The sequence below is a fragment of the Rhea americana genome, unplaced genomic scaffold (genome assembly GCF_003343005.1).
Source record: "Rhea americana isolate MKP2758 unplaced genomic scaffold, rheAme1 scaffold_61, whole genome shotgun sequence".
Taxonomy (NCBI): domain Eukaryota; kingdom Metazoa; phylum Chordata; class Aves; order Rheiformes; family Rheidae; genus Rhea; species Rhea americana.
This window is the reverse complement of record NW_028186768.1, coordinates 297,935-321,855: the sequence shown is the minus strand read 5'-3', so window position 1 is coordinate 321,855 and position 23,921 is coordinate 297,935. Positions and strand designations below refer to the sequence as shown.

Here is a 23,921-nt window from a genome sequence, read left to right as displayed (position 1 = left end):
TGAGTTAATCCATCCTCCCTACTTTCCCCTCAACTTAAAGAACGAAGCAGCTAAAGGCTTCCCATGTGTGCCATTAACCTTACCTTCCTGTGCTTTTTTTTTTTTTTTTTTTTTTTTTCTCCTTAAAGGGCGCACGAGGACCAGACGGAAGCCCAGGTGCCAAAGGTTATCCTGGCAGGCAGGTGCAGTAAATCTCATTGTGCTGTGCACAGACTAGGGATTTGGGTGTGCAGGTAGCTAAATACGAGCCCCRCTAAATACAGAGCAGACCTATGGAATGTGCCTAGCTTTTCCTTCTTTTCTGTCCAACATGTCGTGTCAGTGATGTGGCCATTTTGACTCTGTCGGAAATGTTGAGGTTGCTAGAAAGTATTTTCCGGCTGTGATGTATAGAACTTGAATGTCGATAGCAAAATCTGACTAAAATTTTTTCTTTGTTATAAGARCAGAGAAAATACGTTAGAGTAGAGAAACATACTTGACAGCTGTTAACCCTTCACTTTTAGGCAAGTTTTTATATCTAATGTTGAACAGGCTAGAAAGCTGGGATAGAAGAAGGCATATTACCAAAAGAAAAGATTTCCCACTAGTAAAGTCTGCTAGCATAATCATATGTATTCATATGTATAAAATTATACATGGAACACATATATTAAAAAATTATTTCTGCAGATGCAATAAAGATAATGAAAGAAAACTGGGAGTTTGTTTTCCATCTGAAAATAATGCACTAAAACAACATTAGGAATGGAGGAGTATACAAAGGAGAATGGATTGGGATAGGACACTTCTTACTGATGTAAGATGCTGAATAGTAAGAAGAAAAGCAAGAGGAAGAATTTGAACTGAAATCTGCATCCCTGGGGCAGGAGACCTGACTCCATAAAATTTTTCAGTGAAACAAGTTTGTYGTGGTCTTCTAAAGCAAACGCATTAGTGTTGGGTCCCCCCATATTTCTATTTATGTACCCARTAAAGAGTCTTGACTGATGTCAGAGACCCCAGTTAGCCGTTCACATGCATCCGTCAAACTTGTCATAGCTCGTATGTGAGCTTTTGCCCAGCAGTGTAGAATATTGGGTGAAATGTGAGCTAGACACACAAAACAAGTCTGCATTCCCCCACCCCAGACTATCAATAACCCGTAGTGTGTTTAAACTTGAAATTAGATTCATAACCCACTTTGCAAATCTTAAGTGAAAAGTATCCAGACAGGCACTGGAGAATGCAGGTGCTAGAGCTGAGCGAGAATTTTGTGCACTTGACTAAATGCTACATTCATACTCTGAAAGGCTCTCAGAGATTTGCATTGCCAAAGCATCTTCTAGGTATGAATGTGCATTACACAACTAATATAAAACCATCTAAGCCATAATGGACATACGAGGTTAATGAATGCTGTTTAGCAATTCACAGCAGCATTCTTCTGCCCATCAGATAAGCAGGGTGAAATATTTGTACTTGAACATATGAAGAACAAAAGTGCTTTCTTAAAATGTGGTTTGGGACAAGGAAGTGCCTTCTTTTTTAAGGCAGCTTTTTTCAGGATATGTGAATGCTGTGTGTATCCAGCATCAGAGCTGTTTACTTTACTGAGATTTTACTACTTGTTACTCCTGTCAGCTGTGCTGGCTCTGCAGGGCTATGGGGGAGAGAGCTTGGCTCTGTTCTGATTTGTGCATCATAGGCAGAATTGTTAACTCCACTCGGATGGCTGAAATCTTTGACTGGCAACGATGCACGAGCCAGAAAAGAACACAACTTGACTTTCAAATCCCAGGCTGAGTATGCAGTGYTGCCAGCTAAAGAAAATAGAGACCTGGGGTTTTTGGTTTTTTTTYCTCTCCCCCAAGAAACCTCACCAGCATTTGGAAATAAAAAAACAATAATAATAAAAACCTGACCTGGAAACTTGCTAAAAGACAACAAATATGGAAATTCATTATGCATTTTTGCAGGATTCTTTTTCACAGTACTTTAAGGGAACAGCAACAGGAACAGAGGTAGAGTGGAGGGTACTTTCAGTTCTCTCCACGGCTGTTGATGCTGGGAAGGGCTGGTGATCTGCAGTGCCTGCGTTGTTGCATGGCTTCATAGGCTGTGGAAATCAGAGGGGATTCCTCACTGCATCAGGGCCAGGCTGTGTCTAARCAGGTTTTGAAATACAGTTGTCGTTGCTACACGTGTGTGTTCATGTGGGCAGGAAACTGAATCCTGCCTTTGGAGCGGGAGCTGGTGGGTACAGAGGATCACTGTATGTTGTGCCTAAAGGGTAATGAAACCTCTGCRTGTCCTACTGCATTAGCCTCTCTGGTCTTTATGACCATAAATCCCTACTTCAGGCCTGGGGAAGGCTCAGTTTGTCTAACAGTGTCAGATTTTGCTGAGTAACAACTCYACAGTAAGAGATTTGTTATTTGTATCATTTTGTCTTTTTTTTCTCCTTTGTTGATATGCCTTGGACTAGATCCTGAAAGCAGAACCATGCAGGGACATTGCTGGGAGTTTGGCACTGCTCATTAGGTTAAGTTAAAGCCTGTCCACATTTGTCTTTGTTTTCTCGCTTCTGTTTCAGGGCTTACCTGGCCCAATAGGGGAAGCTGGTCCAAAAGGGAATCGGGTAAGCAGCCTTTGATTTGTATTTTCTCTACTTTTACCAGGCCCTTCTCAAGCAACTTATGCTTGACTTTGCAATCCTGAGATTAGTTCCTTGAAGTTGTTGAATTTGGGAGATTTTGATTTTGATTGCACACTGCTTTCTGAAAACTATGTGTGTTTCCAAATCGAAGTCAGGATGTAGCAAAATCAAAGATCACTGATGGTGCTAACGATGCAAAATCAATGCATTCTTTCCTTGCATTGCAGGAAAGAAAAGAATGGCATACAAATTCCTAGCAAAGACCGAAGTCTGAACTTTCTGCAAGCCCCATCTCCCAAAGGCCTCTTTAGTTTCAATAAATGCGGTTCAGTGGTCTTCGAACGTGCTGAAAATGGGCCCTTTCGAGTATAGTCTCAAGTTTGGGAATGATTTATACCATTATGCAGAATAGCAAGCCAGCATCTTGAAGCCATATGCAAATACAAACGCTAATATCCCTGTTCTGCCTGAGTTTGCTCATCAGATTGAATTACAATGGATTCCTCCTTGCTGCAAGGGATTTATTTTAATTTTTTTTTTTTTAACAATTAAGGCTCTAGTTAATTACATTTTGTTCTTTTCCTGCAATTATAAATTCACAATGGCATTCTGAGCCAATAAAATCCCCTCTTTCCCTAACACGTGGTATTTTCTCTATACACAGTGAATTTAACCAGCTGGCTTTCATCACTTGGAAAACTGCAAGCAATAAACAAATGCTGACCCTGTAGCTAGCTCTATTCCTGAGCTGGGAAGAGAGAAGGCAGGCAGAGAAGGACAGATCGCATGTTTAATGCCCCGCAGGAGCGAGGMCGAGCTGTGATAGCACAGCTTTACTTACCTCACTTGTGCAAGTAACCAAGTTTTTCCTGGTGCACCCATTTCACTCACCCAGGGTGAACCTAGTGTAATTATTGTTTGGTACCTGTGCAATACTTAGATCACTGCTCAGCAGCAAGTAAGACTTGAAAACTGTCTTCTGCTTTTCAGCTCTGAATGCTGAGGGCTGAAATATTTACAGCTACCTAAAGAAAGMCACTTCTCAGTTCAAATGCAGTCAGTCAGCGCTGGATGCTCATCTCTTCATCTGCAAAATGCAGATATCTTGTTTAAGGGGATGAATCATTGGCTGGGACCCTTCTCCACCACAGCCTCTATTTTTCGCTTCACCAGCGGTAGTGCAGGAGTTAAAGGGTTTGCTCTGGGGAGGCGAAGGCAGACGGCGTCGTTTTGCGTGGCCGCACTTCCCAGCTAGATAACGTCCGTAAAGGGAGCGATGGACTGGTGAAAAGAGTTGGTGGGGTTGGTGGTAAGAGATTTAATGATGATGGAGAAAGGGAGATGAGAGCAAATCAGTGTTAGCACTTGGCTCTAGTAACAGCGATGTGCTGCTGAGGGGGCTCCCTGCTGAAGTTCACTTCCTCTCGAGTCTGCATGTTTGGCACAAACAGTCCCTTGCAAAGGACCAGCACACAAGGTAACTTTGTGTTAACTGCAGAGCAAAGAGGATTAAACACAAGGCTTCGATTGTTGCAAGGGAAAGGAAATGTAACATTTTATGCAGTGGCCCTGTCTGAGCGGGATCCCGAAGCCTGAGAGAAACATTGCATATTTGAAAACGCGGGGATGATTGATGAGTATGAAAGTGGATTTTATGCTAAACTCCCCTGATGCAAAGGGAGGCTCCTGTGTRGTGTCAAGATCTATAGGTGCATAAAAGCTGAAGCTTTTGCACATGTGTAAAGAGGCTGAAAGGCCATGCCCAGCCGGTCCCTTCCCAAGGAGGCCCTTGGTGCTTGGGTTGACAAAGTGTTGCAAAGGTCTTGGTCACCGGTCAGAGCCTGCAGGGAAAGGCTTCAGGCCGAGCTGCTGCTGGTCTGCTCCTCTCCCAGCAGCGGGATGCTTGGCAGCCTTGCAGGCCAGGGGCTGTTGGTCCTGTGAGAAGGAGCTTCAGTGTGCGGCCACCGTTGGCACAGAGCAAGCCAAGAGAGTGCAGTGGGCCGTATTTGCAGCACACAGTTGGAAATGAGTGCCACAGGCAGGAAAAGGGCTCTTGGAGAGAGGAGAGGAAGTTAAGTTTGCAGTTTACTTTTGCTATCGCTCTCGCTAACCTCAAACCAAGCTCCRTTTCCCTCAGGTACAATCAGAGCCAGCCCAGGTAAGATTTCTTCTTGCTGGCCTCTTCCTGCCTGGAGTCCACATGATCCCTGGTGTGAGGGTATGTGCCCTTGGACTACATCGTGGAAGCCAGCACCATGCAGTCCATGGGCATATACACTTGCCTCAAGGTTTATTTCATCACGGCTGCCATTGACCAGCGCTGGAGGATGCTCTGCTGTTCAGAAAAGACAGACTGACTAGCTAGTGGAGAGGTGTATTTGACTACTTTTTTTCTTCTTTTCTTTAGGGCTATATAGGTCTCCCAGGGCTATTTGGGCTGCCAGGGGCTGATGGAGAACGAGTGAGTATTTTGTGAAAAAAATCTTAGTGTGTTGCTTGAATACGATTCTTCAGTTTGTAGTAACCAACTCTATTCCTTGTTTCTTAGGAAAAAGGCAAGCATGCTAATATTTAGACATGTCCTCTTTAGCCTGTTTCTGCTCTTGCATGAAGACCCGTGTCATGATGGTGATATTCAGCTCAGGAAAGCCCTGAGCAGACCGTTCAGGCAGGGTCATCAGACCATACTGATGAGTGGAGAGGAATTTTTCTGTATTTTGCCTTGTTGAAATCCCCTTAAATGTTTCCTTTCTGGCTCATCTTARTGAGTAGGCTGGGGGGAGAATGTAAGTAGAAATTTCCGCCTCCCACAGGAGTGGCATCCCAGCCACAGTGTCCCAGTGTTTTCGGTGTCCAACTGGAGATGTCTGGAAAGGGCCTGGATCTCAGACAGGGCAGTACCAGGGACTTTCTGGCSATGGCCTTCCTTCTAGCTACCCCAAATTGGGTGACCAAGAATGAGGCTCCCTAAAGGGCTGTGGCTGCAGTTCCCACATGTCCTCCTTCACCCCATGTTTTCCCGCATGCCTTCTCCAAATCCACATGTTCAGAGCTTTGCAGGACCTCCCTTGCCCTTCTGCACTTCTCTGTGTCTCCCCACCCTCCTGACCTTTACCCATCAAGGACTCCCTCTTCCCACAGCAAGAGCTCCTAAGGAAGGTCACTGTAAGATGAAGACTGTTTTATTCTCACTTTTTCTCCCTCAAATGCAAACTGCAGAAATGAGAGAGGCCCCAGGAGCACGTGAGAGTGCGTGTGTGTGTGCCTGCCTGGAAGGGGACTACCCTGTGCTCTAGAGTCACTGATTTAATGCTTGTATAACTTAAGAAAGAAACATAAACAGAAGTTCAGTGAGTGCCTTGGCGGTGGCCTTCATTCGCTTCCAGACCAGTAGCTTAATGACTGCCCCTGCTAAGCAGAGCTTCAGCCTGTTGCCCTGGGTGTGGATGCTGCCTGTGTGTGTCCTCAGGGAGGGCTGTAGTTAGTGGGTGAAGGTTAATTGTCTTCTGCTCTCGCAGCTGACTGCAAGTAGCTGACATTTTGATTCCCGAACAATGCTGCAGTCATTAGCCTGTTTTGCATTCCCCTTTCTCTTCCAGTTTTGTTTTGCATTGTCAGTTGGCTGTTTGCTTTCTCAGCCAGACCTATTATTTTTTTTCTCTGTGTTTTCCTTGCAGGGAATCCCTGGAGTTCCTGGGAAGAGGGGCAAGATGGGTAGGCCGGTAAAGTTTTTCCTCGTCTATTATGCCGACTTTGTTAAATGAAACCGGAAACATATCTGGCTTTTAGCTGGGCCCCTTCATATCTTCTGATGGGAGCCAGATGGAGAGATCAAACAAACCTCTCTGCATTAGACGTGCTTATTCTCTTACATTTACTGTTTGGAGGTCTCACCAGTCCTGTCATGTTTACCTGTCCTTGCTGTGATTCTCTCCAATGCTTGTACCATCTTGGTTTGTATAATGCAAGTGCACTTCTATGTAACAGCTTTCTTGTCGGTGGTGGTACAGAGTTAAAGCAGTAACAGATCTGATAGACGTTWAAGTTTGAGGGGCCAGGAGGCTGGGTAGATTTAAGAGCTTGTCAAGGAGGAAAGAAGTGTTTGCAGGTAGGGCTGAATATGAGGTGAAAACTGTGAGAACGCTGAAGCTGTAGAGAAGTTTTGTGCTGATAGTGGCAAATGGCAAAATAAAAACAGGAGGGAGAAGTATGAAAATGGGTAGAGGAATTGGGGAAAGGGCAGAAAGAGATGCTATTCCCACATCAGCCTTCTTCCAGTCTCTTCTGTGYGTTTCCCTTGCCAGAATGTATCAAGCTGTTTGCTCCAGGAGTCAGTGGAGAGATCAGGCCCATTCGTGCACTCATGTGCCTCATTGCCTTTGCACCTTGTCTTTCAGGCTAGCCTGAATTTCCCTCCGTCTCTCTGACATCATCACACTTGCAAACTCCTTGTAAAAATTCCACTCACCCTCACACAGAAAAATCCAGTGCTCTTGTCACCCTTGCATGCAAATATGCCTTTTCTAGGAGTCCTGTGCCTACAACTTGCTGCTGTTCTCACAGCAGAAACCACGCAAACATCCTGACAGCTCCACATTCATCCCTGCTGACTGTTCCTGCTCTCGGTGAGATTGGTGGAGGGAAATTAGCTGCAGTGCCTTTTTTTTTTCTTTTTTTTGGGGGGTGGTTTTTTTGGTTTGGTTTGGTTTTTGCCAAAATCTACTCCAAGTCTTACGGTTTTGTAAGCTGCTAGTTACACCAGAAGCTTCTATGATGAATAATTGTAATTGCAGAGAGCCAGCCGAAGCAACTGTGACTCATTGACCAGAGTAAAACAAACAAAGCAACTGTCGTTAGGTACAGGGTTTCTGCTCTCTGACTTGTTTCTGCACAGAGCATGCTGTAGGTTCAACGCATTCCAGCTGTTGTTTGGCTAGCTTTTGTAGACTTCCAGGCAAGAGTTTTTGTCTGGCGGTCACTGTTACAAACAAGATGCTCCCTTGAGATGAGTGGGGAATCATTCAACCATGTAGGCATTTAGGCTGGGATCTAGAGAAGGGATTAAACGACTAAGCATCAGCACTTTTGTTCTACTAGGCTCTTTCAGAGAGTTTTGGCTTCATCCCCACTTCATGATATCAAGTTTAATAAGAAATCTTGAATGGACCAATGCTGATGATTTGTACTTCCGAGCGTTAACAAAAAGATTAAGTGACATGCAGAGTTATTCAGGAAATGACTGGGAGAATAGAAAGTAGCAACCAGCTGACCTGATTCCCATTCCAACACTTATCTATCGGCCTGTGCTGTCTTCCAGCTGGTTTGCAGTGTTAGTGAGCTTGCTGTGATTTTTCTTGTCTCTCTTGCGTCCCTGCTCCACTCGATTTGCTGGCGCTGCTACTGTTCCTGCTCTCTCTCAGTTTTGTCATTGCAATGGAGAGCTCTTGGAAGCCCTTGTTAGCTACTGTCTGAAGTTGGTAAATGTTCTGGAGAGTAGGAAGGGAGTTGGTAATAAATATATTGTTCTACCTAGTCCTGTTTGGTATGAGATGGCAACAGATTAAGTGCTTGGTGGAGAAGGACCAGGGGTATGGGGGAGTTTGCATGCGACACCATGGGCCTCCCAGAATGATGTAAGAGTGAATGATTAAAATAGACTAACTGGACATGAGTCAGATTTTGAAACGGTTCCAGGGAAGTTAAGTTCTGCAGAGCTGTGAGGGACACGGTGAATCTGTCKTGGAAGCAACGGACTCCACCTCCCATTCTGATCTCCCTGCAGCGCATCAGTAGAGGAGGAGACAAATGCGTTCCTAATGCATGGGCACTGGCGAACACTTGGGTAAGAAGAGGGTTGAGGGAAACCTGGTAGAGAATCGTGATTAAAGTGCAACGCACCAGGGAGATTGAAATAACATGAGTCTGTATTTCTCCAGATCTGCTGCCTGCTTTAGGAGTAGGCTGGAGGCCTGAAACTGAAGTGGCTGGTTACTCAAAACTTCAGTGTTGCCAAAGCAACGTCTGAGAAGGATGGGGTTTTATGTTGTTCAGCTGGGCAGCTGGCAAAAAGAGGACAAGGGTGCGGTGTAGCCACATTGCTGTGAAGGTGGAAGGGCTGTGTTTCTAGCCATGCTAAGGGATGCACGGGGAGATGCGTCAGTCGTAATTCGTCTATAGAAAGGAGATGTCCTGTCATTTGCCCTGGTGAGAACCAGRTAATGCACAGGAAGAAGAGCTATAGCTAGTCACCCATCCAGGATGGCAAAACTGAAAGGGGTATGTTTTATTTTGTGGACAGAGGTGATTMTATTCTTGGAAGGAAACTTGGGCCTGCAGAACAAATAATGCRAAGTACTTTGTTGGGAGAGGGAGTAGCACATGATGGTCCACCTTCTGTTGAAGAGAGGCAGCTGCACAGACAGATCAGTTTTGGAACACAGTCCATGCCTGAGTAATTTGATGTGGATGTCTTTATGCTATGGAAGATGACTAGCTGCAATCAGAAATGCCTGAATTACACATTACATTTAACTTCAAATACAGTGTAGTGTTTTCAGAAGTCCTCAAGTCCTGTTAGTGAGAGAGACTTAAAGAGGAGCTTTTAGGAAATGCATCCAAAGAGTTTCTGTGCTTTGAACTTTTTTGTTGTTCACCTTAGTTACTGATGAGTGCTTGTTTCTTGCTCTTTTTTTCATGTATATAAAGTATCAAGAATGCATCAGCTGTACTGTCTTAGGTCTGATTTTAGCTTATAATGTTTTCTATCAGTGGTAATRTTTTAAAAGAGATAGGAAGGAAGGGAGAAGCCCAGGTGCTGGGCAATGCATGTGAGGTTACCAGCACTAGGAAGATTTCTCATTTCTGGATTGGTGGATTCTTTCCTCTTTCCTTGCAGTCTAAGCAAATACAGGTAACCTTGAGGGAGACTCATCAGAGGTCGTGGGAGAAGGAAGGTGGAATTGTGTGACTGATGAAAACAAGGTGTTTAGAAGGCAGTTAGCGATGTTAGTAGTTGGAACATTACTGGTGGTGTATGACTCTGCAGTGAGATTTCCATTTCAGAAGGAGTAAAGTTTAGTTCCGAGACATACTTAGTAATTCTTGGGTTTGCCTGAGATCTATTCTTGGTTTAGTAAAACGTCTGAGGTTTCCTTCTGTTTTCCTGAAAACCTGTTGGTGCTGCTGTTCCCATGGCTGAAACCCGAGCTGAACCCTGAGAGCCTCGCTGGGTCAGGAACTGTGCAAATGCCCCATGAAAGAAAAATCCCGGCCCAAGGATTCCCTCAGGCTGGAGTATGAGACAACACAGGATGAAACTAACCCCAGGGCTGGGAAGTTTAGGTAGCAGCAAAGTGAGCAAGTCATTAGTATCACAGTCATTTCAACTTCCCGGTCTGTCTAGCTGGGCTTATCATTGCTGGTCCTCCCTTGTCCTCCTGTAGCTTGTGTGAGTGATAAGCAGCTGTGTCCTGCCAGCTGTAGGACTGCATGACGGGTTTCTGGATGCCTGCTAACCTCAGATGAGGGAGGCAAACATCTCCTGGTGCCACAGGCTCTGCTGTTATGCTTTACACAGCCTTTGGCAAGTGCCAACATGTTGCCAAAGCGCAGCTCCAAGGAGCTAATTTGCCAGATGGAATAGGTTGTATAACCAGCAGGCAAGGAGGGAGGGTTTGCACTTGAGATGCATGGCCAGGAAGGCTGACACCCCTGCCCATGGAAATGACGGGAGCCTGCCAAGATAAGGTGGGGAGATGCTGCATTGACTGGGGACTTCACAGGAGCCASTGGGCACTGGTCTGTCCCAGTGGCATGCATCTTTGGACAAGTTGTTTTGCTATTCTTGGCTATGTGCAAATCAGGGTTAACACACWCAGCTCTCCTTTGAGCTCAGTGGCTGAAAGACAGTATATAAATGCCAAGAAGTACTACTGGGAGTACTACTGTCAAGGGACAGGTGCTTTGAAGTGGTTGGGAATTTTAAGTATTAGGAATCAGTGCATAGGTGAATACAGAAGCCTCCTTTCCCTCTGCCTGTCAGCCACAGCATGGAGGTTGTAGGAGCCAGCAGTGATCTGGCAGCTGCYCCAGTGTAGCCTCAGGATTTGTTGTGAGCATCACTGCTGTAGGAAGCTGCTGAATTTGGCATCTGTTTTCCATGAGCTGACCACAGTCGGGGTCCCATTTGCTGGCCCTTAGTTTATAAGGGGACAGAGGGGCAGAGCCTTCTTGCCAGGCTGTTTTTCATACCTATTGTCTTCCTTCGTGTTGACTTACTCAGTTCGTGTCTTAACTCTTGCCTCCTGTGAACACCAAGTCCCAGTGTATCCCTTTTTCTCCATCTACTAAGTCATTAGAAATGCACGCGGTTCCCCTGTGCACCCTACCAAAAAGGAGATGGTGTTGCAGCATACGAAAAGACATTGCCTGGTTGGACATGCCAGATAGCAAAAAGCAGGGCAGCCTTTGGGTTAGGAAGGTTTCATTTTGCAGCTTTCCCCAGGCTTTTGATATATGTCAGAGATAACTTAGCGGTGAACRTAAGTGCATGGAGCTTCGCCAAGTTACACAGCCTCAGCTGTTGTCCAWGCAAACAATAGGGGGACGTGTTTTGCCATGTGTCTGGAAAGGCTGGCATAACCGCAAATCACTGAGAAAATAAATCTTGTTCCTCTCTGTAGGGACAGGGACTTTAACCAACTTTTCTTCCTGCTCTGGAAGCAGCTGAGGTCCTAGCGGTTCTTCCTTGCATTTGTAGTGAACCAGGCTAAAGCCTTCTGCACCACGCAGGTCCAGATTTGGGAAATTGTTAACAGTATTTCCAGGTACTACTTCTTTAACTTTAATTGCCAAATTCTAGTTAATTTGAATAGGCTCCCTGAGAGTGCAAAGAGGCTGCCCACATGGCCTTTCTCGTAAGAAATTTCTGCTGCTCTCTGTGACTTAAGAATACACCCTAAGAGCTGTCACTTAGAGCTCTGAAGATCATGCTTCACATGGGCTGCTAAGGGTTCCAGCCACGTGTCTTTCATCTCCAACACTGCATTACCTCCAAATAAAATAAAATAAAATAAAATAGAGTGGTACTTCTCTTTAAACATTGAGAAACATTTTTAAAACACTTTAGAGAAATATTTTAATTAAATTGAAAATCTCTAAAGGTCTGTGAATTAACTTCTGCAATTTCAAATTTAGCTAGGTGGTATGCAGTGTGTTAGTCCAGAAGTCATTTTCCAAAATTTGAAAGAAATGAGAATTATTCTTTTAACTGAGATCCTAAATGATRCTAGCAGGATATATCCTCAGAAAGTAAATCTTCACTCTTACGTGTTGCTTCACTGCTGAGGTCTGATTCACTTGAATACTTGGTGGACTGTCTCACCTTTCAAACCATAAAACATTCCTTCATAACCAGTGTCACAGTTTAGGTTCAAGCTTTGGRCCCTGTGCCTACACATGCTCTTTCAGGTGCGGCCAGCTGAAGTTAGTGGAGGATTGCGTAGACTGAGGACCTATTTGTACTGGTAAATCAGTGAGACAAGCTGCAGTGAGAAGCACAAAGTGCTGTAGGAGTTGATGGACAATAATCAGTAGGTAGTTTTCTTTCTTGGACTGATACACTAGCCAAGCGCCAAAAAGCATAGCACCTCTGGCTCTTCAGAAACTGCCTGATTTTTTAAAAAAATGCCTTTAATCATTCTATTTACATGAAAAGTCAAGTGGAAGTCCTGAACATCACTAATAAGTGAAACTCCCTTGTTACTGTGAGAGTTAACCCTTGAACTGCAATTTTTGCTGCTAGCCAGGTCACTTTTTTGCTATCTTTTTTTTTTTTTTTTTGCTAACCTGAATTGTTAAAATAGATTTGGTTTGAGTAATCCATGACTTTAATGCTCAGGTYGGACACTGAAACCGGGCAGCTAGTCTCTCCTCCATTCTGGAACTGGTTCACTACTCTGAAATGCAGGCGTTAGCCCAGAGCAAATGTCACTCTTTCTGGCCCACGTTCCATTCCACACGTCTGGGAGTTTCCCAAATCTATGCAGTGAGGTGCTTACCTTGCTACATATCACTCTGATATCAGCGTGTGTTTGTAGCATTCGTGATTACATCATCCAAATAACCTGGCAAGGTAGAGAGTGCTAGCATGTACTTCATTTTTTTTAATGAATGGGCAAAATGAGGTACTGAAAGCATGGGGAAGAGGGTTCAAAAAGTACAAAGGCCCGTAACTTCTACTGAAACTAAAGACATTTTGTTTTTGTGCATGTCTCTGAGTGAAATCACCCATTATCATTCAAAAAGCTTATGAAGAATTAAATTGAGGTCTCCTAAGCACAAGAGCATCCTTCTTCCTTCAGAGAAATGTTCATTCATAAATCAGATGCAAACCCCAAAATATTTTGATTAGAAATTAAAGGAAAAAATAATGTAGCTATCACTTTCAAGTCTGAAAATATTTTGATTACCAAAGCCACTTGACTGTGTTCGTTAAGTAGGAGGCTGTGATTTGGAAATCTTGGTCCATAAATAWTTAGGAGTGTTGGCAGATTCAGTACTTTGGAGCATTAGGTAACTGGGTCTGTGTAATTTATACTCTGTTAGAGCCCCACAGAAGTGAGAAGAGATATACATGCACAAAAGCAGCAAAGCTTCAAAAGGCAGAAGGTCAAGAGACTGGAGAGGCTGTAAGTCATCTTCAGTGATGTTTGGCTTGCGGAGGGCTTCAGGGGCTCTGGCTGACATTCAGGTGGAGCTGACCGCGCTGGAGGGCCGTGCTCCCACGGAGGGAGCTGGAGGCATAGTTACATTAGAAAATGCCATGAAATCTTTTTGCAAAGAGGATATGACACGGAGCTGCAGGGTTCCCCAGGGAGAGAGAAGAAAGCTGCTCTTTCGGTTACAGAGGAGCAGAACTGTGACAGGACTACCAGACCTGTAGCGGGCTGAGGGTGGTATCTCCCTTCTTTGGAGAAATGGAAGTTGTTACAGTCCTGGGTCTAAACTACACAGAAAGGAAGGCTCCTGCATGGCTGCAGGAACTGAAGGGTAGTGAGCAGGCAAGTTGGGAGCCCAGGGTTTGCCAGGATCCCTGTCGGGCAACTCTTGCTGCTCTAGGAGCTGGTGCTGGGTCTTGGCCAATCTTCCTGCCTTTGCGCCCACCTGTGGAGGGGCTCACGTCTCTTCTCTCCACCAAGAATGCTCTCCAGAGACCTAAGCTGCCAAAATAAGCTACATTTGTTTATTTTATTCTCCCTCTTTTTTTTTTTTTTTCTAGTGAATGCCTTCTCTCACCCTCAGCCATGCTCCTTCCCTACCACCACCTTTTTCTGGTTTAAATTGCTTGACTTGCAAGCCCCATCCCTGGGGAGACTCCTGGGCAGAGGTTCACCTGGCTGGAGCCAGCTGGCAAATGCAATCTTTTGCAGACAAGACAGGAGGGCTGGTTGGTTTGAACAGCTTCACCTTCAGCCAACAGGAAAATAAAATCCTATTTTTGGAGAAGGATTCTGTTGGCGTGAAGACCTGCCAGGATTCTTTGGAGCAGTGGCTGCCAGACTGCCTCCTTTACTCCATCAGGAAAAGTGTTTTAAACTGAATCAGATGTTGTATACATACAACACACCCACCCACATACGCACACCTGAAAAGGGCTTGCGGGGAGCAAAAGACTCGGTGCATCTCACCAGTCTCTTTGCTTCCCTCAGGATAGCTGCTCCCAGGGACAGGAGACAAGAAGTCGTGGCATCTGCTCTGATGGGAGCAATCCTTTGGCTGACAGTGGCAAAAAAAAGGGCAGGCTGATCTTTTTTTAGGAAGAAGACAAAAGGCAGGGGAAGTAGAGGGGGACGTAATGCCCTGATGCAGGAATAACGTCAGGGCATTTCATTTTACAGTGTGTGTCCAGGTCTGGTTGTTCTTAGTGGGAGTCTCCTTGCATCTAGTGCATGAGAGGATGCCCTTTGCAGGGAGCGTAGAGAAACAGAAATTAAGGTGCTATTGTAGGACCTAGAAGATGCAGTTAATTACCGGTTCTGCTTTAGACTTTGTGTTACCTGGGATAAATCAGTTTGTCTCTCGCTGCCTCAGTTCATGTCTCTCTGACTCAGTTCACTCCAATAGTGGTGCCTCACCTTCTCCACTGAGTGCAGTGAACACAACGTCTGTACCACTGTAAAGCACTCTTTTGGGGATGGAGAGGGCAATGCAGAAGCACCAGAGACACCTGGGTCTTGCTTAGTACATCCCCTTGTATGCTTTTTCTCCAGCTCTGCTTTAAACTTCGGCTTGCTCCCTTCATTGCATTGTCTGAGGGAGAAGTTCAAAATCCATCCAGCTCAGCTTTCTTTTCCTCCTGCATTTCCCAGCTGTGGGCTAGAGCCAAAAGTTTTGTCATACCTGACTTTAGCTGCTGCAGAGGAGCACCCCACTGGCTTTTGGCCAGCAGAATGTGTTAACTGAACATTTTCCTCATGGCTCTGCTGCCTTTAGCCATCTCTTCCTAGTCCTGGTCCTTTTCTGCATGCCCCAACCATCCCCCAGGGTAGATAAGATGCACACTGGATGTTTTTCTCCGGAGTATTTTTCTTTGCCATTCCAAATTCTGAGCATAATTTTCAGAGACCAGGCTTCCCGGAAAAACAGCTGCACCCTGAGAAACAGTGAAGTTTTCCGTACCAAGAAAAACTGCACTCGCTTTGGGAAGGTCAGGAGACTGCTGACTCCGGTTAGGCTGCTTAATCCTTTTCTCAAGCCTCCTGCAATGGGCTGCCAGTTGCAACCTGCCCATCAGCCAGCACCATAAAACACGCTTCCTGCCCCGCGTGCTCTTCCGCAGCTCGGGCTCCGCGGGCTTGTGGAGCAGTGCGCGAGAGAGACACTGCATGGCTTGCAGATRTAACAGGGTGACCAGGGGGATGAAACAAATAGGAAGGACAAGAGGACTTTGTTATCCTAGACTGCTTGTTGCAGTTGAATAGCACTAGTTTTGCTCCCTTGGGACACCTCTGTCCTTTAAGAGCAAGCAAGAGGAGAGAGGCTGTGGGTGAACAGCTTCTGAAGACACTTGAGATCAAGTAAATTGAGCGCCACAGCCCCTGGATCTGTTACTGTAGTTTAAACTGCTGCTGCTTACCCAGTGRCAAGAAAGTGCTTTCTTTTTTGGTAGAGACTTAGAAGATTGGTTAGTTCCTGGTACACAGTGGACTATGCTGTGAGAGCTCTCACAACACGGGTTGAGCTTTGGAGACTGTGTGGCTGCTGAAACACCCTTCTTTGTGCTATAACCATGAGCCATTTCTCATTTGATGTACAAAAGGACCATTAATACTTGTGTCGCAGATTGAGCACTGGACTAGGGTGTCTGGGCTTAGCTGACTTGGTRCTGCTCTGTTTGTCTCCTTCTCTGGATTCATTTTACAACATTGGACCAAAAAGTACCAGGAAACCAAACATTGCCCAGAGACCTGAGAGCCGAGGCTGGGAGGGCTGCTGGTGACAGGAGAGCAGAAGGCATGTTAAGGGCCAAGCAAGCAGCAGCAAGGATCGAGCCTTGCTGCTGAGACCTGTCCTGGGCCAATGCTAGCCTTCACTGTTCTGGGGTTTCTTCTCTGTTTGCTGCCACTCTAATCCTTTCCCACCCCATCTTGAGGATGAGTAGAAGCCCCAGCTCAGTGGTAGGAGCCAGTTTGTAGCTGTGAGCAGGCCAGACCTGATCATCTCCTCCATGGAGCTGCACTTGGGAGTCCCAGGTTTTATTGCTGACTTTCTGACAGGGTAGTGTTGGCCAAGGGCCCTCCCCCCAGTTCCTCAGCTCTCTGCCTTTGAAATGGGAGTAGTTTGCTTTTTGAAATACTTTGAGAACTACTGGTAGAAAGTCTATAAAAAAGCTAGGTGTTTATTAACTCTGTTAGCAAGTGCCTCACATCATGTCTTTATCTTTAAGCAATGAGGTTAGGACTAGGAACTAGAGCACGAAGAGACTAGTGAGAAAATTATGAATTTAAATAGCTCTAAATAGCCTTAAATAGCATCTGAGCACTTTTATTCTGGTAGAATTATATATCACTTATTTATATCACTTTAGAAGAGGTTTAAACCAAATGTAGAAAATGCTACTCTTATTCTGGAGGAAACGTTCCTCTTGATGATGATAGTCTGTTGTAGCTGTATTAGTTAATTGTATTAGTTTAAGCAATAAAACTTCCCTACATCAGCAAGACCTTATTTTGATGGAAGACAGTCTGAGAGCTAGGCTGCTCAGTGGCATTCGTGGGCCACTTTGTGCCCAACTGCGTTCTCTGAGAACGGGAGGATGCAGCACGGGGAGCTCTGGGGGCTGTGACTGAAAGCTGCAGCAGCATGAGTACAGTATCAGTCTATGCATGTTCATATTTTCCTTGGCAAGTTACATGACTGTAAACAGCAAAATATTCCTAGGCAGTTTTTTCTCCTTGCCTGAGCAATGGGTTTTCCTTACACATCTCTGTTCTGATCTTACTGATTCTGTGTGTAGCAGAGATATTTTTTCTTCTTTTACTTTTCACTGAAGTTGTTTTCTCCCCCACCCTTTTATTATTTTTTGACATCTTTGTCTCTAGATGGCAGAAGGCTGATTCTAGTGGTTGCGTACCACAGCTTCTTGGCTTGTGCACAGCCTCGAAGGTTGTGGTGCCCAACTGGAAAGGCAGACAACTTTCCCATTTGCAGTGATGCTTGTAAAATAGAGCTGAATCCAAGCAAGCAAGCGATAACTTGCATCCATTCATGAGCATGTACTGAACACTTCAGAGAACCGGTACAGGAGAAGTGAAATCCTGGCTCAAAAGTCAGTGGTAAAATTGCAGTTGTCGTAAGCAGGTCCCCCATATTTCACCATGTGTGCAACTAGATATATTTTTGCATAATTGTGTTGATCAGGAGTGGTGAGCCCTCAAAGGTGAAGGAAGGTCTTGGATGGCATCTTTAACTGCAGAGCTTCCCAGGATAGGTTTCCTGTTGTAGCCACTGTGACCACTTGTCAGTGTTGCTGATGGGTTTGCAGATGGCATGCTTTTAGCTGTCATTTTGTTTTCTTCAGATTTGGTTTTCCGAAGGAACCAGTGTTTGTTATACTCAGTGGAGCAGGCAGGAAGTGAGAGAGCATCCATGTGGCTTAGCAAGAGTTGTCCCCTTCCCCATCCACCCTTCTGTCAAGCTGTTAGGTAGCCCAGGAACACAGTTTTGTTGCCCTTGGCATCTCATGCCCTGGTGGAGCCAAGCAAGGGTATAAGGCAAATTTATCGTGACTCCTAGTCTGTGTCAAAAGCAGCGCATGCCCTAGCAGATGCAGCTTGCTGGTGTGTTTCTGGAGCCTATCTTCTGGTCTGGCTTCATCTTAAGGAACACTGCTCACGTTCTGCAGCTGCTTCACCACAAACCAAAGAGCAGAACAGGAGCAAGAGAAGCTTTGCTGCACAAGCACTGTCCTGCTCTGAACTGAAACACACAGGGATACACTAGGAAGCCTTTTGTATGTGAGCAAATTTCTTAGTTTTCCATCCTGATGCCCGCAATCAGAATATTGTGCAAAATAAAGGAGGATTTTAGTCTTAGCCAAGTTAAGCAAGTCAAGGAGTCAGAGCCTGGGATTAGGCTCTGCCTGTRCTCTATTCATGGACAACAACTCTAGGAGATGGGGATTTTCCTTCTGGCTCAGGATCAGCAGAGGTGGATGCTGCTTCATGTAATATCTTGCCCTTTTTTAAGGAACATGCAAGAAAAAAGTGGAGAAGAGCAGAGCTCTTACCTCAGTCCCAGAGCCTCCCCAAAGCACCCTCTTCTGCAGCTGAAGTTCAGAGTATCCCTGAGGCTGCTGTTATTTGAGCTGGTCCCTAGTAACTCTCTGCAGCCTGCTCCCTGCCAGCTCTTTGCTTGCATAGAGTCCAATCTCAGGAGAAAATTGAGTCCAACCCATCTTTAACTCARCTGCTTACTTCTTGAAAGCATAGGTGTGGTGGCTAGTGGGGTTTACTAACCACAGAGGCCCTGCGCTGTGCTCTTATTGAGGGAACTAGACTGAGACAGGAGAAGGAAAAGCRAGCTGGTGTATAATGTATTTGCGCTTAGAGAAATGGGGGGCTTAGGAGAGCATAGGGTCAGTCTAAGAGTGATAGAAAGTGCCACCCYGTCATGTTCTGGCTCCGTCTCAGCACCTCCACCCCTATTTTCATGATTGTTTGATGTCTTTCGAATTTGTGTCRGATAAAATATGATGCAGAACTCTTTTGTGGTTACTTCTCATGTAGTAAACATGGCCTTTTGCAGCTCTAGGGTGTGGGCTGTGACAAGCTTGGAACCATTTACTCCTTGGCAAGCTGCAAGGTTATGAATACATTGAAGGAAATTTTCTCAGCATCTTTGATCAGCTTCTTTAAGCATCTGCATGGGCTCCAGAAGCACAAACTAGTCAGCTATCACAAGAGAAGGGAGTAGAGTTAAAATGATAATGTTAGTGGATAGGATGAGATAATGCAGGAATTGCCATCCATTGACAACCTCTTCCTGGGAACACTCATTGGGGAAAGATTTATGAATTCTTCTGGAGCATACGGGATTTTGGATTGACTATTATGGAAGTATTGTGTTTATCAGTAGGATGTTTCTTCCTAAAAGAGGATAGGAAGCACTATATCTGTAAGCACACAGTTTGATCTTCCAAATGCGGGGTTTTTTCTCACTCCATTCCTCAACATAGCACTTTTCATTCCCTTTACGAGGAAGAATTCAGTTGTTAAATGACTGGTCTAAAACAGTGCTTAAAGGGGTTGCAGGACAGACACTTTAGGGACCTAACCCCTGAGAGGTGCTTYGTCTTCCTAGTCTTCAGGATTCCCGTTCGTTCTCCTTTGTGCTGCGTGGACCTTGAGGAGCAGCTCTYAGTGGCCCTTCTCCAAGGCTCACCTTTTACTGGCACTCTGTTCGGAGTGAACAACATCCTCAAGAGTCATTATGAGGGCTTCCCTGTACTTGTCACTCTCCACGGTCTACTTTTAACCCTCTCTYCCCAGAATCACCCACTTGTCCAGGGTGCCAGTATGAGCAACAAGAGGCCAAGAACAGATTTTGTAGCACCCTTCTATATGCCTTTGCCTGGAAGATGGTAGGCAATGTGGAAGTGATTCCAAATACAAGCACTGAATAGGAGCAACCAGGATATGTGACTAGTTTCAGGGCAAACATGCTCAGGGTTAAATTTCCATCCCCCTGTGCCAAGGCAGGTCAATCAAACTGTAGTTGGTTCTAGCTGATGTGAACCACAAGTCACTGAATTTTTTTCCTACACTTGAAAATCACTCAAGTGCAGAACTACTTCCTACCTCTGTAAACAGCAGTTCCCACCTGTCTGGTCTGACCATCCTCTCTGACTCTCTCCTCTCCCCATCTGCAATGGCCAAGGGGCACCTGCCCTGCCAGAAGAGAAGTGGTTTTGAGGAGCCTTCTCTGAGTTCACAACCATTCAGGCCTCGCTGCAAATTGTGTCCATTTATTTTTACTATTTTATGGTGTTCTTCAACTTTCAAACCTTTGCAAAATGCCACTGCTACCACTTTATACAGCTAGCTTTACTGGGAAATGTTCTCAGTGTAACTCTGTGAGTATCCAGGTGATCTTCTGTACTGTATCAGAGCTCACAGCTATGCAGAGCTTTTTGCTGAGCAGATGGACTGGTGGAGGGGGGATGGTGTGGATGAGGACTAGCAGGCTAATTGGACCAAGACTTCCTTGTGACCCAGTGTCTACCAAAACATTGCACTGAGTGCAAAGGGAGCAGTTATTAAACTGTCTGTTTTTATACCAGGATGCATCAATAACTATACTTGTGTTTATGTCCTTTCCTTAGGGTTTTCCTGGTGATTTTGGAGAACGAGGACCTCCAGGCATTGATGGGAACCCCGTAAGTTGATAGCTTTTCCCCTTCTCTCTTCACATTTTGTTAGATGCTACAGTGTGCTGCATCATGTAGGTTAGAGCTGAAAGAAGCTCTCGAAAGTCTGGTGGCAGCTGTTAGCATTTTGTTGTATCCCTCCTAAAAAAAAAAAAAACAAATGTGGACCTCTGCCCTGCTTGTGCCTGCTGCTAATTCCAACCTTTGACTCAACATCCAGTAGCTCTCAGGTTTTCATGTTGCCATCTGCTTTCTGTTTCCCTTTCTCTCTTTTCTTGCACCATGGTCCTGCTAGATGCTTTCTCGTCCTGGCAATACAATTTTAAGGAAAGTGAAGTGAGAGATGGGAAGGATGCTGCTCCTGATAAGCAGGCCATATTAGCAGCATGTCGTCCAGACCATAGGGCTTGATGCAAAGCCAATGATGGATACAGGAATTGCTCTGACTCTRGTTAGTTCTGTATGAAGCTTCTGTGAAACAGGGTTTGCAGACAGAAGGATGTATCATCATATGCCAGCATGGAGGGCTACCTCAGTGCATGTGAACCCCTCAGAGGAACAGGCCTTGGTGCTCTGTTGCATGAAGGTCTGAGGTGGTACRTGGAGAACGAAGCATTTGACTCTCCGTGTTTTCAACATATCTCATTTTCTGATGTAGGTTAGCAAGCTGATACCACTTGTGTATCTCATCAGGCTGTAGATGTGTGAATTTCTAAAGTATTCAGAGCTTAGTGCCTCTCCTCATCTGAGGCAGAAGCTGATACCAGGGCAAGAAGTGCTTGGTAGCCAGCACTGGAGTCTGGGCGCTCCAAGGAGCAGGGGCGGCCCAGGAAACCATAGCTCAGGCTGCTGGCCCTCCTGCCCTCCACGGCAGCTGGCCCCGACACTGCAGTGACAAGAGGTCTCCAGATCACTGAATTCTTGTTCTAACTCAGGTTTTTATCTGACCCCTGCTGACTCTTTAAGAATGGGATGCGTCTGCTAGGAATTGGGTCGGGATGGGTCCCAGAAACCTCTTAAGAAGCTGGATACTGCTAAGATTTATTTTGCTCTGCTCTTGTAGCAGTTAATACCAAACAGTTGTACACGTGCTGTGTTTTCCGTTGCTCACAAAACATGCCCTAGTGGATTGCGAAAGTTCTCAGATATATTAATTATTCAAAATTATTTTCTGAATTGGTTTGCCAGTTCTCTGTCAATTAGCATGTGAGCAGCTCCTGACTCATCTCTGAAATTCGTGCTGTGTTGGTTGTTTAACACATAATCACAGTAGTGTTCTTCGTGTTTTGGTGGAACAATTTGTGTGAAGTAACCCACTCCACATGTGTGTTTAAGTTCCCATTCATCATGTACTCAACATAAAAGTAATTTTTCACAAGCAGCTCTAATCAGCAACTCTAATCAGCTCAGCTATACTGCAGCCTTCATGGGAATTCAGCACAAGACACATGAAAGCAGTGAACTGCAAGCATTAGATTCCCAAGAAATACTTCTGCAGGACTTATCCCATCTTGCAGTCAGCTTAAGCTGCAGGTCAGAGAGGAGCTAGCAGTCCCAGAGTAGAAGACTTTCTAGACTGTATTACTGTTTCCTCCCACCAGCCAGCCCACCAGCAAGAGCAGGAGTTCTGGAGGTCACAAAGACTTCTTTTTCCACATAACTTGTTTTGTTTTCTTTTAAATTTGCAAGATATCTATGTCCCATTCAAAAGATGTGTTTAATGTTAATTGAATGCCAGTTCTCAGAGCATTGGAGAGAAGCAAATGTCCTTTCCTTTAATTCATCCAGAAGGATTGCTCTTCTTTCATCTTATCAACGGATTTTAAATATTAATGTGCCTTGGAGATTGTAGAATGAAAACAGACTGTTTCGGCTGACTTAAAGGGAGGTTCATAGGGTCACAAGTGGAGTCACAGACGCAAAAAAATGCCAGAAAGTCTGTTTGTGGAACACACAAATATGCCGAGTTTGGTAGGTGGAATAAGCAGCTAACTTGTAGGCAGACGGGCAGGCTGCCACAGGTCCTGAACTGCCCCTTYCCCCGCGTGATCCACTGGGCACTTGCACTGCTGCTGCCGCTGCCGTTGCATGGGGGTGGCTGAGCCCAACTGGCTCTGATCTTCTTTCCATCCCTTCCAGACAGAGGAAAGACTCATGCAACCACAGGGGTGTTTTTTCCCTCTTACCAGATTGCTGAGAACTGTYGAGCCATCACATTCTGTATCCCCCGTTCCCGGAGTGCTTCAGCCACTCCAATTAGTCCCTTAATCGCAGGAATTAGAGATGGGAAAGAACTGTTGATTCATCTCCTTTTCTCTTGTCCCAGTGCCAGATTTGTGCACGGCAAAGGAGGATGGAGCCTCATTTCACTTGCAGATCASGGATCGGGCTATCATCACTGATAGCCAAGAAAGGGCCCCTGTGAACCTTCCCTTTCCCAGGCCAGGAAATGGCTCGAATGAGCAACTAGTCCTTTCTCCCTCTCCCGGAGGAATCCACCTCCTCTTCATCCCGAGAGGAAAATCTGACGGTGAGCTTGCATTAGGCACAAAGCCGTGCATACCACGTCGACCCTTTCTGATGAGGAATACCTAAGTGACATAACTTAGAAATGTAGCCAGTCTTGTCTGTAACTGCGGGGGGACCAAGAGCAACCATATACTGAGTCTTTATCCTACCCATCCTCAGAGCCTGCAGAGCTTGCCAGGAAAGCCAGCTCCTGCGATAGACATTCYTGAGGATATTCCCTCTTCTTGCTGAACCTAGCGATGCCAGGCCTGGACTGAATGTTTGGAGCCTACTTTATTACAGCAGTTTGGAGGACATAGAAATCTCACCCATRAGGAACAATTGCTCCACAGATGTCCCAAGTATGCAGGAAAGGAACTGGCCATGAAAAAGCAATTTTAGGCYGGTTGAGATTATGAAATGCTTTTTGTGTGCATTTGCCCAATAGTCCTTTACTCCACTTCCCATAAAATAAACACACATAACCCTTTGCCCAAGAAGGCCAAGCATGTTTAGTCACGTTGCATCCCCCTCTCTTTCATTCTTTCACTAGGAAAATCTTTCCATAAAAGGGGAGCTTTATTGCACTGAAGGGGACTCTACCAGATGTGTGTCATAAACTGAGTCAGTGTGTCAAAGAAAGTAGCCAGCRTGATCTAGAGCAGAGGTAGGGTTGTCTGAACCGACAGGAAGTTTATTATTTTCAATGCACTTGTTTTGAGGGGCCCTGCAGGAGATGGAGGTGACTAAGTTCTYATTTGAGAGTAGGTCTTTGCCTTGACAAGCAAACCAGCTTTTAAGGCAGCAAGGGAGCGGGTGATCCRCTGAGGAAGGCAAAGGGACTGACTA

At 45.4% G+C, this 23,921-nt stretch overlaps 1 protein-coding gene across 5 annotated transcripts in view; it reads left to right on the top strand.

The window, feature by feature from the left end:
- COL27A1 (collagen type XXVII alpha 1 chain) overlaps window positions 1-23,921 on the top strand; it is a 165,740-nt gene that overhangs the window by 48,987 nt on the left and 92,832 nt on the right. For 4 of the 5 annotated variants that reach the window (XM_085320114.1, XM_085320117.1, XM_085320115.1 and 1 more), the window contains 5 exons: window positions 129-182; window positions 2,576-2,620; window positions 5,046-5,099; window positions 6,316-6,360; window positions 20,520-20,573. In XM_085320114.1, the coding sequence (XP_085176240.1) occupies window positions 129-182; window positions 2,576-2,620; window positions 5,046-5,099; window positions 6,316-6,360; window positions 20,520-20,573 (252 nt within the window). Of the gene's footprint in view, window positions 1-128; window positions 183-2,575; window positions 2,621-5,045; window positions 5,100-6,315; window positions 6,361-20,519; window positions 20,574-23,921 lie in introns of those variants that run through there. The other variant, XM_085320118.1, reaches the window with a different exon arrangement.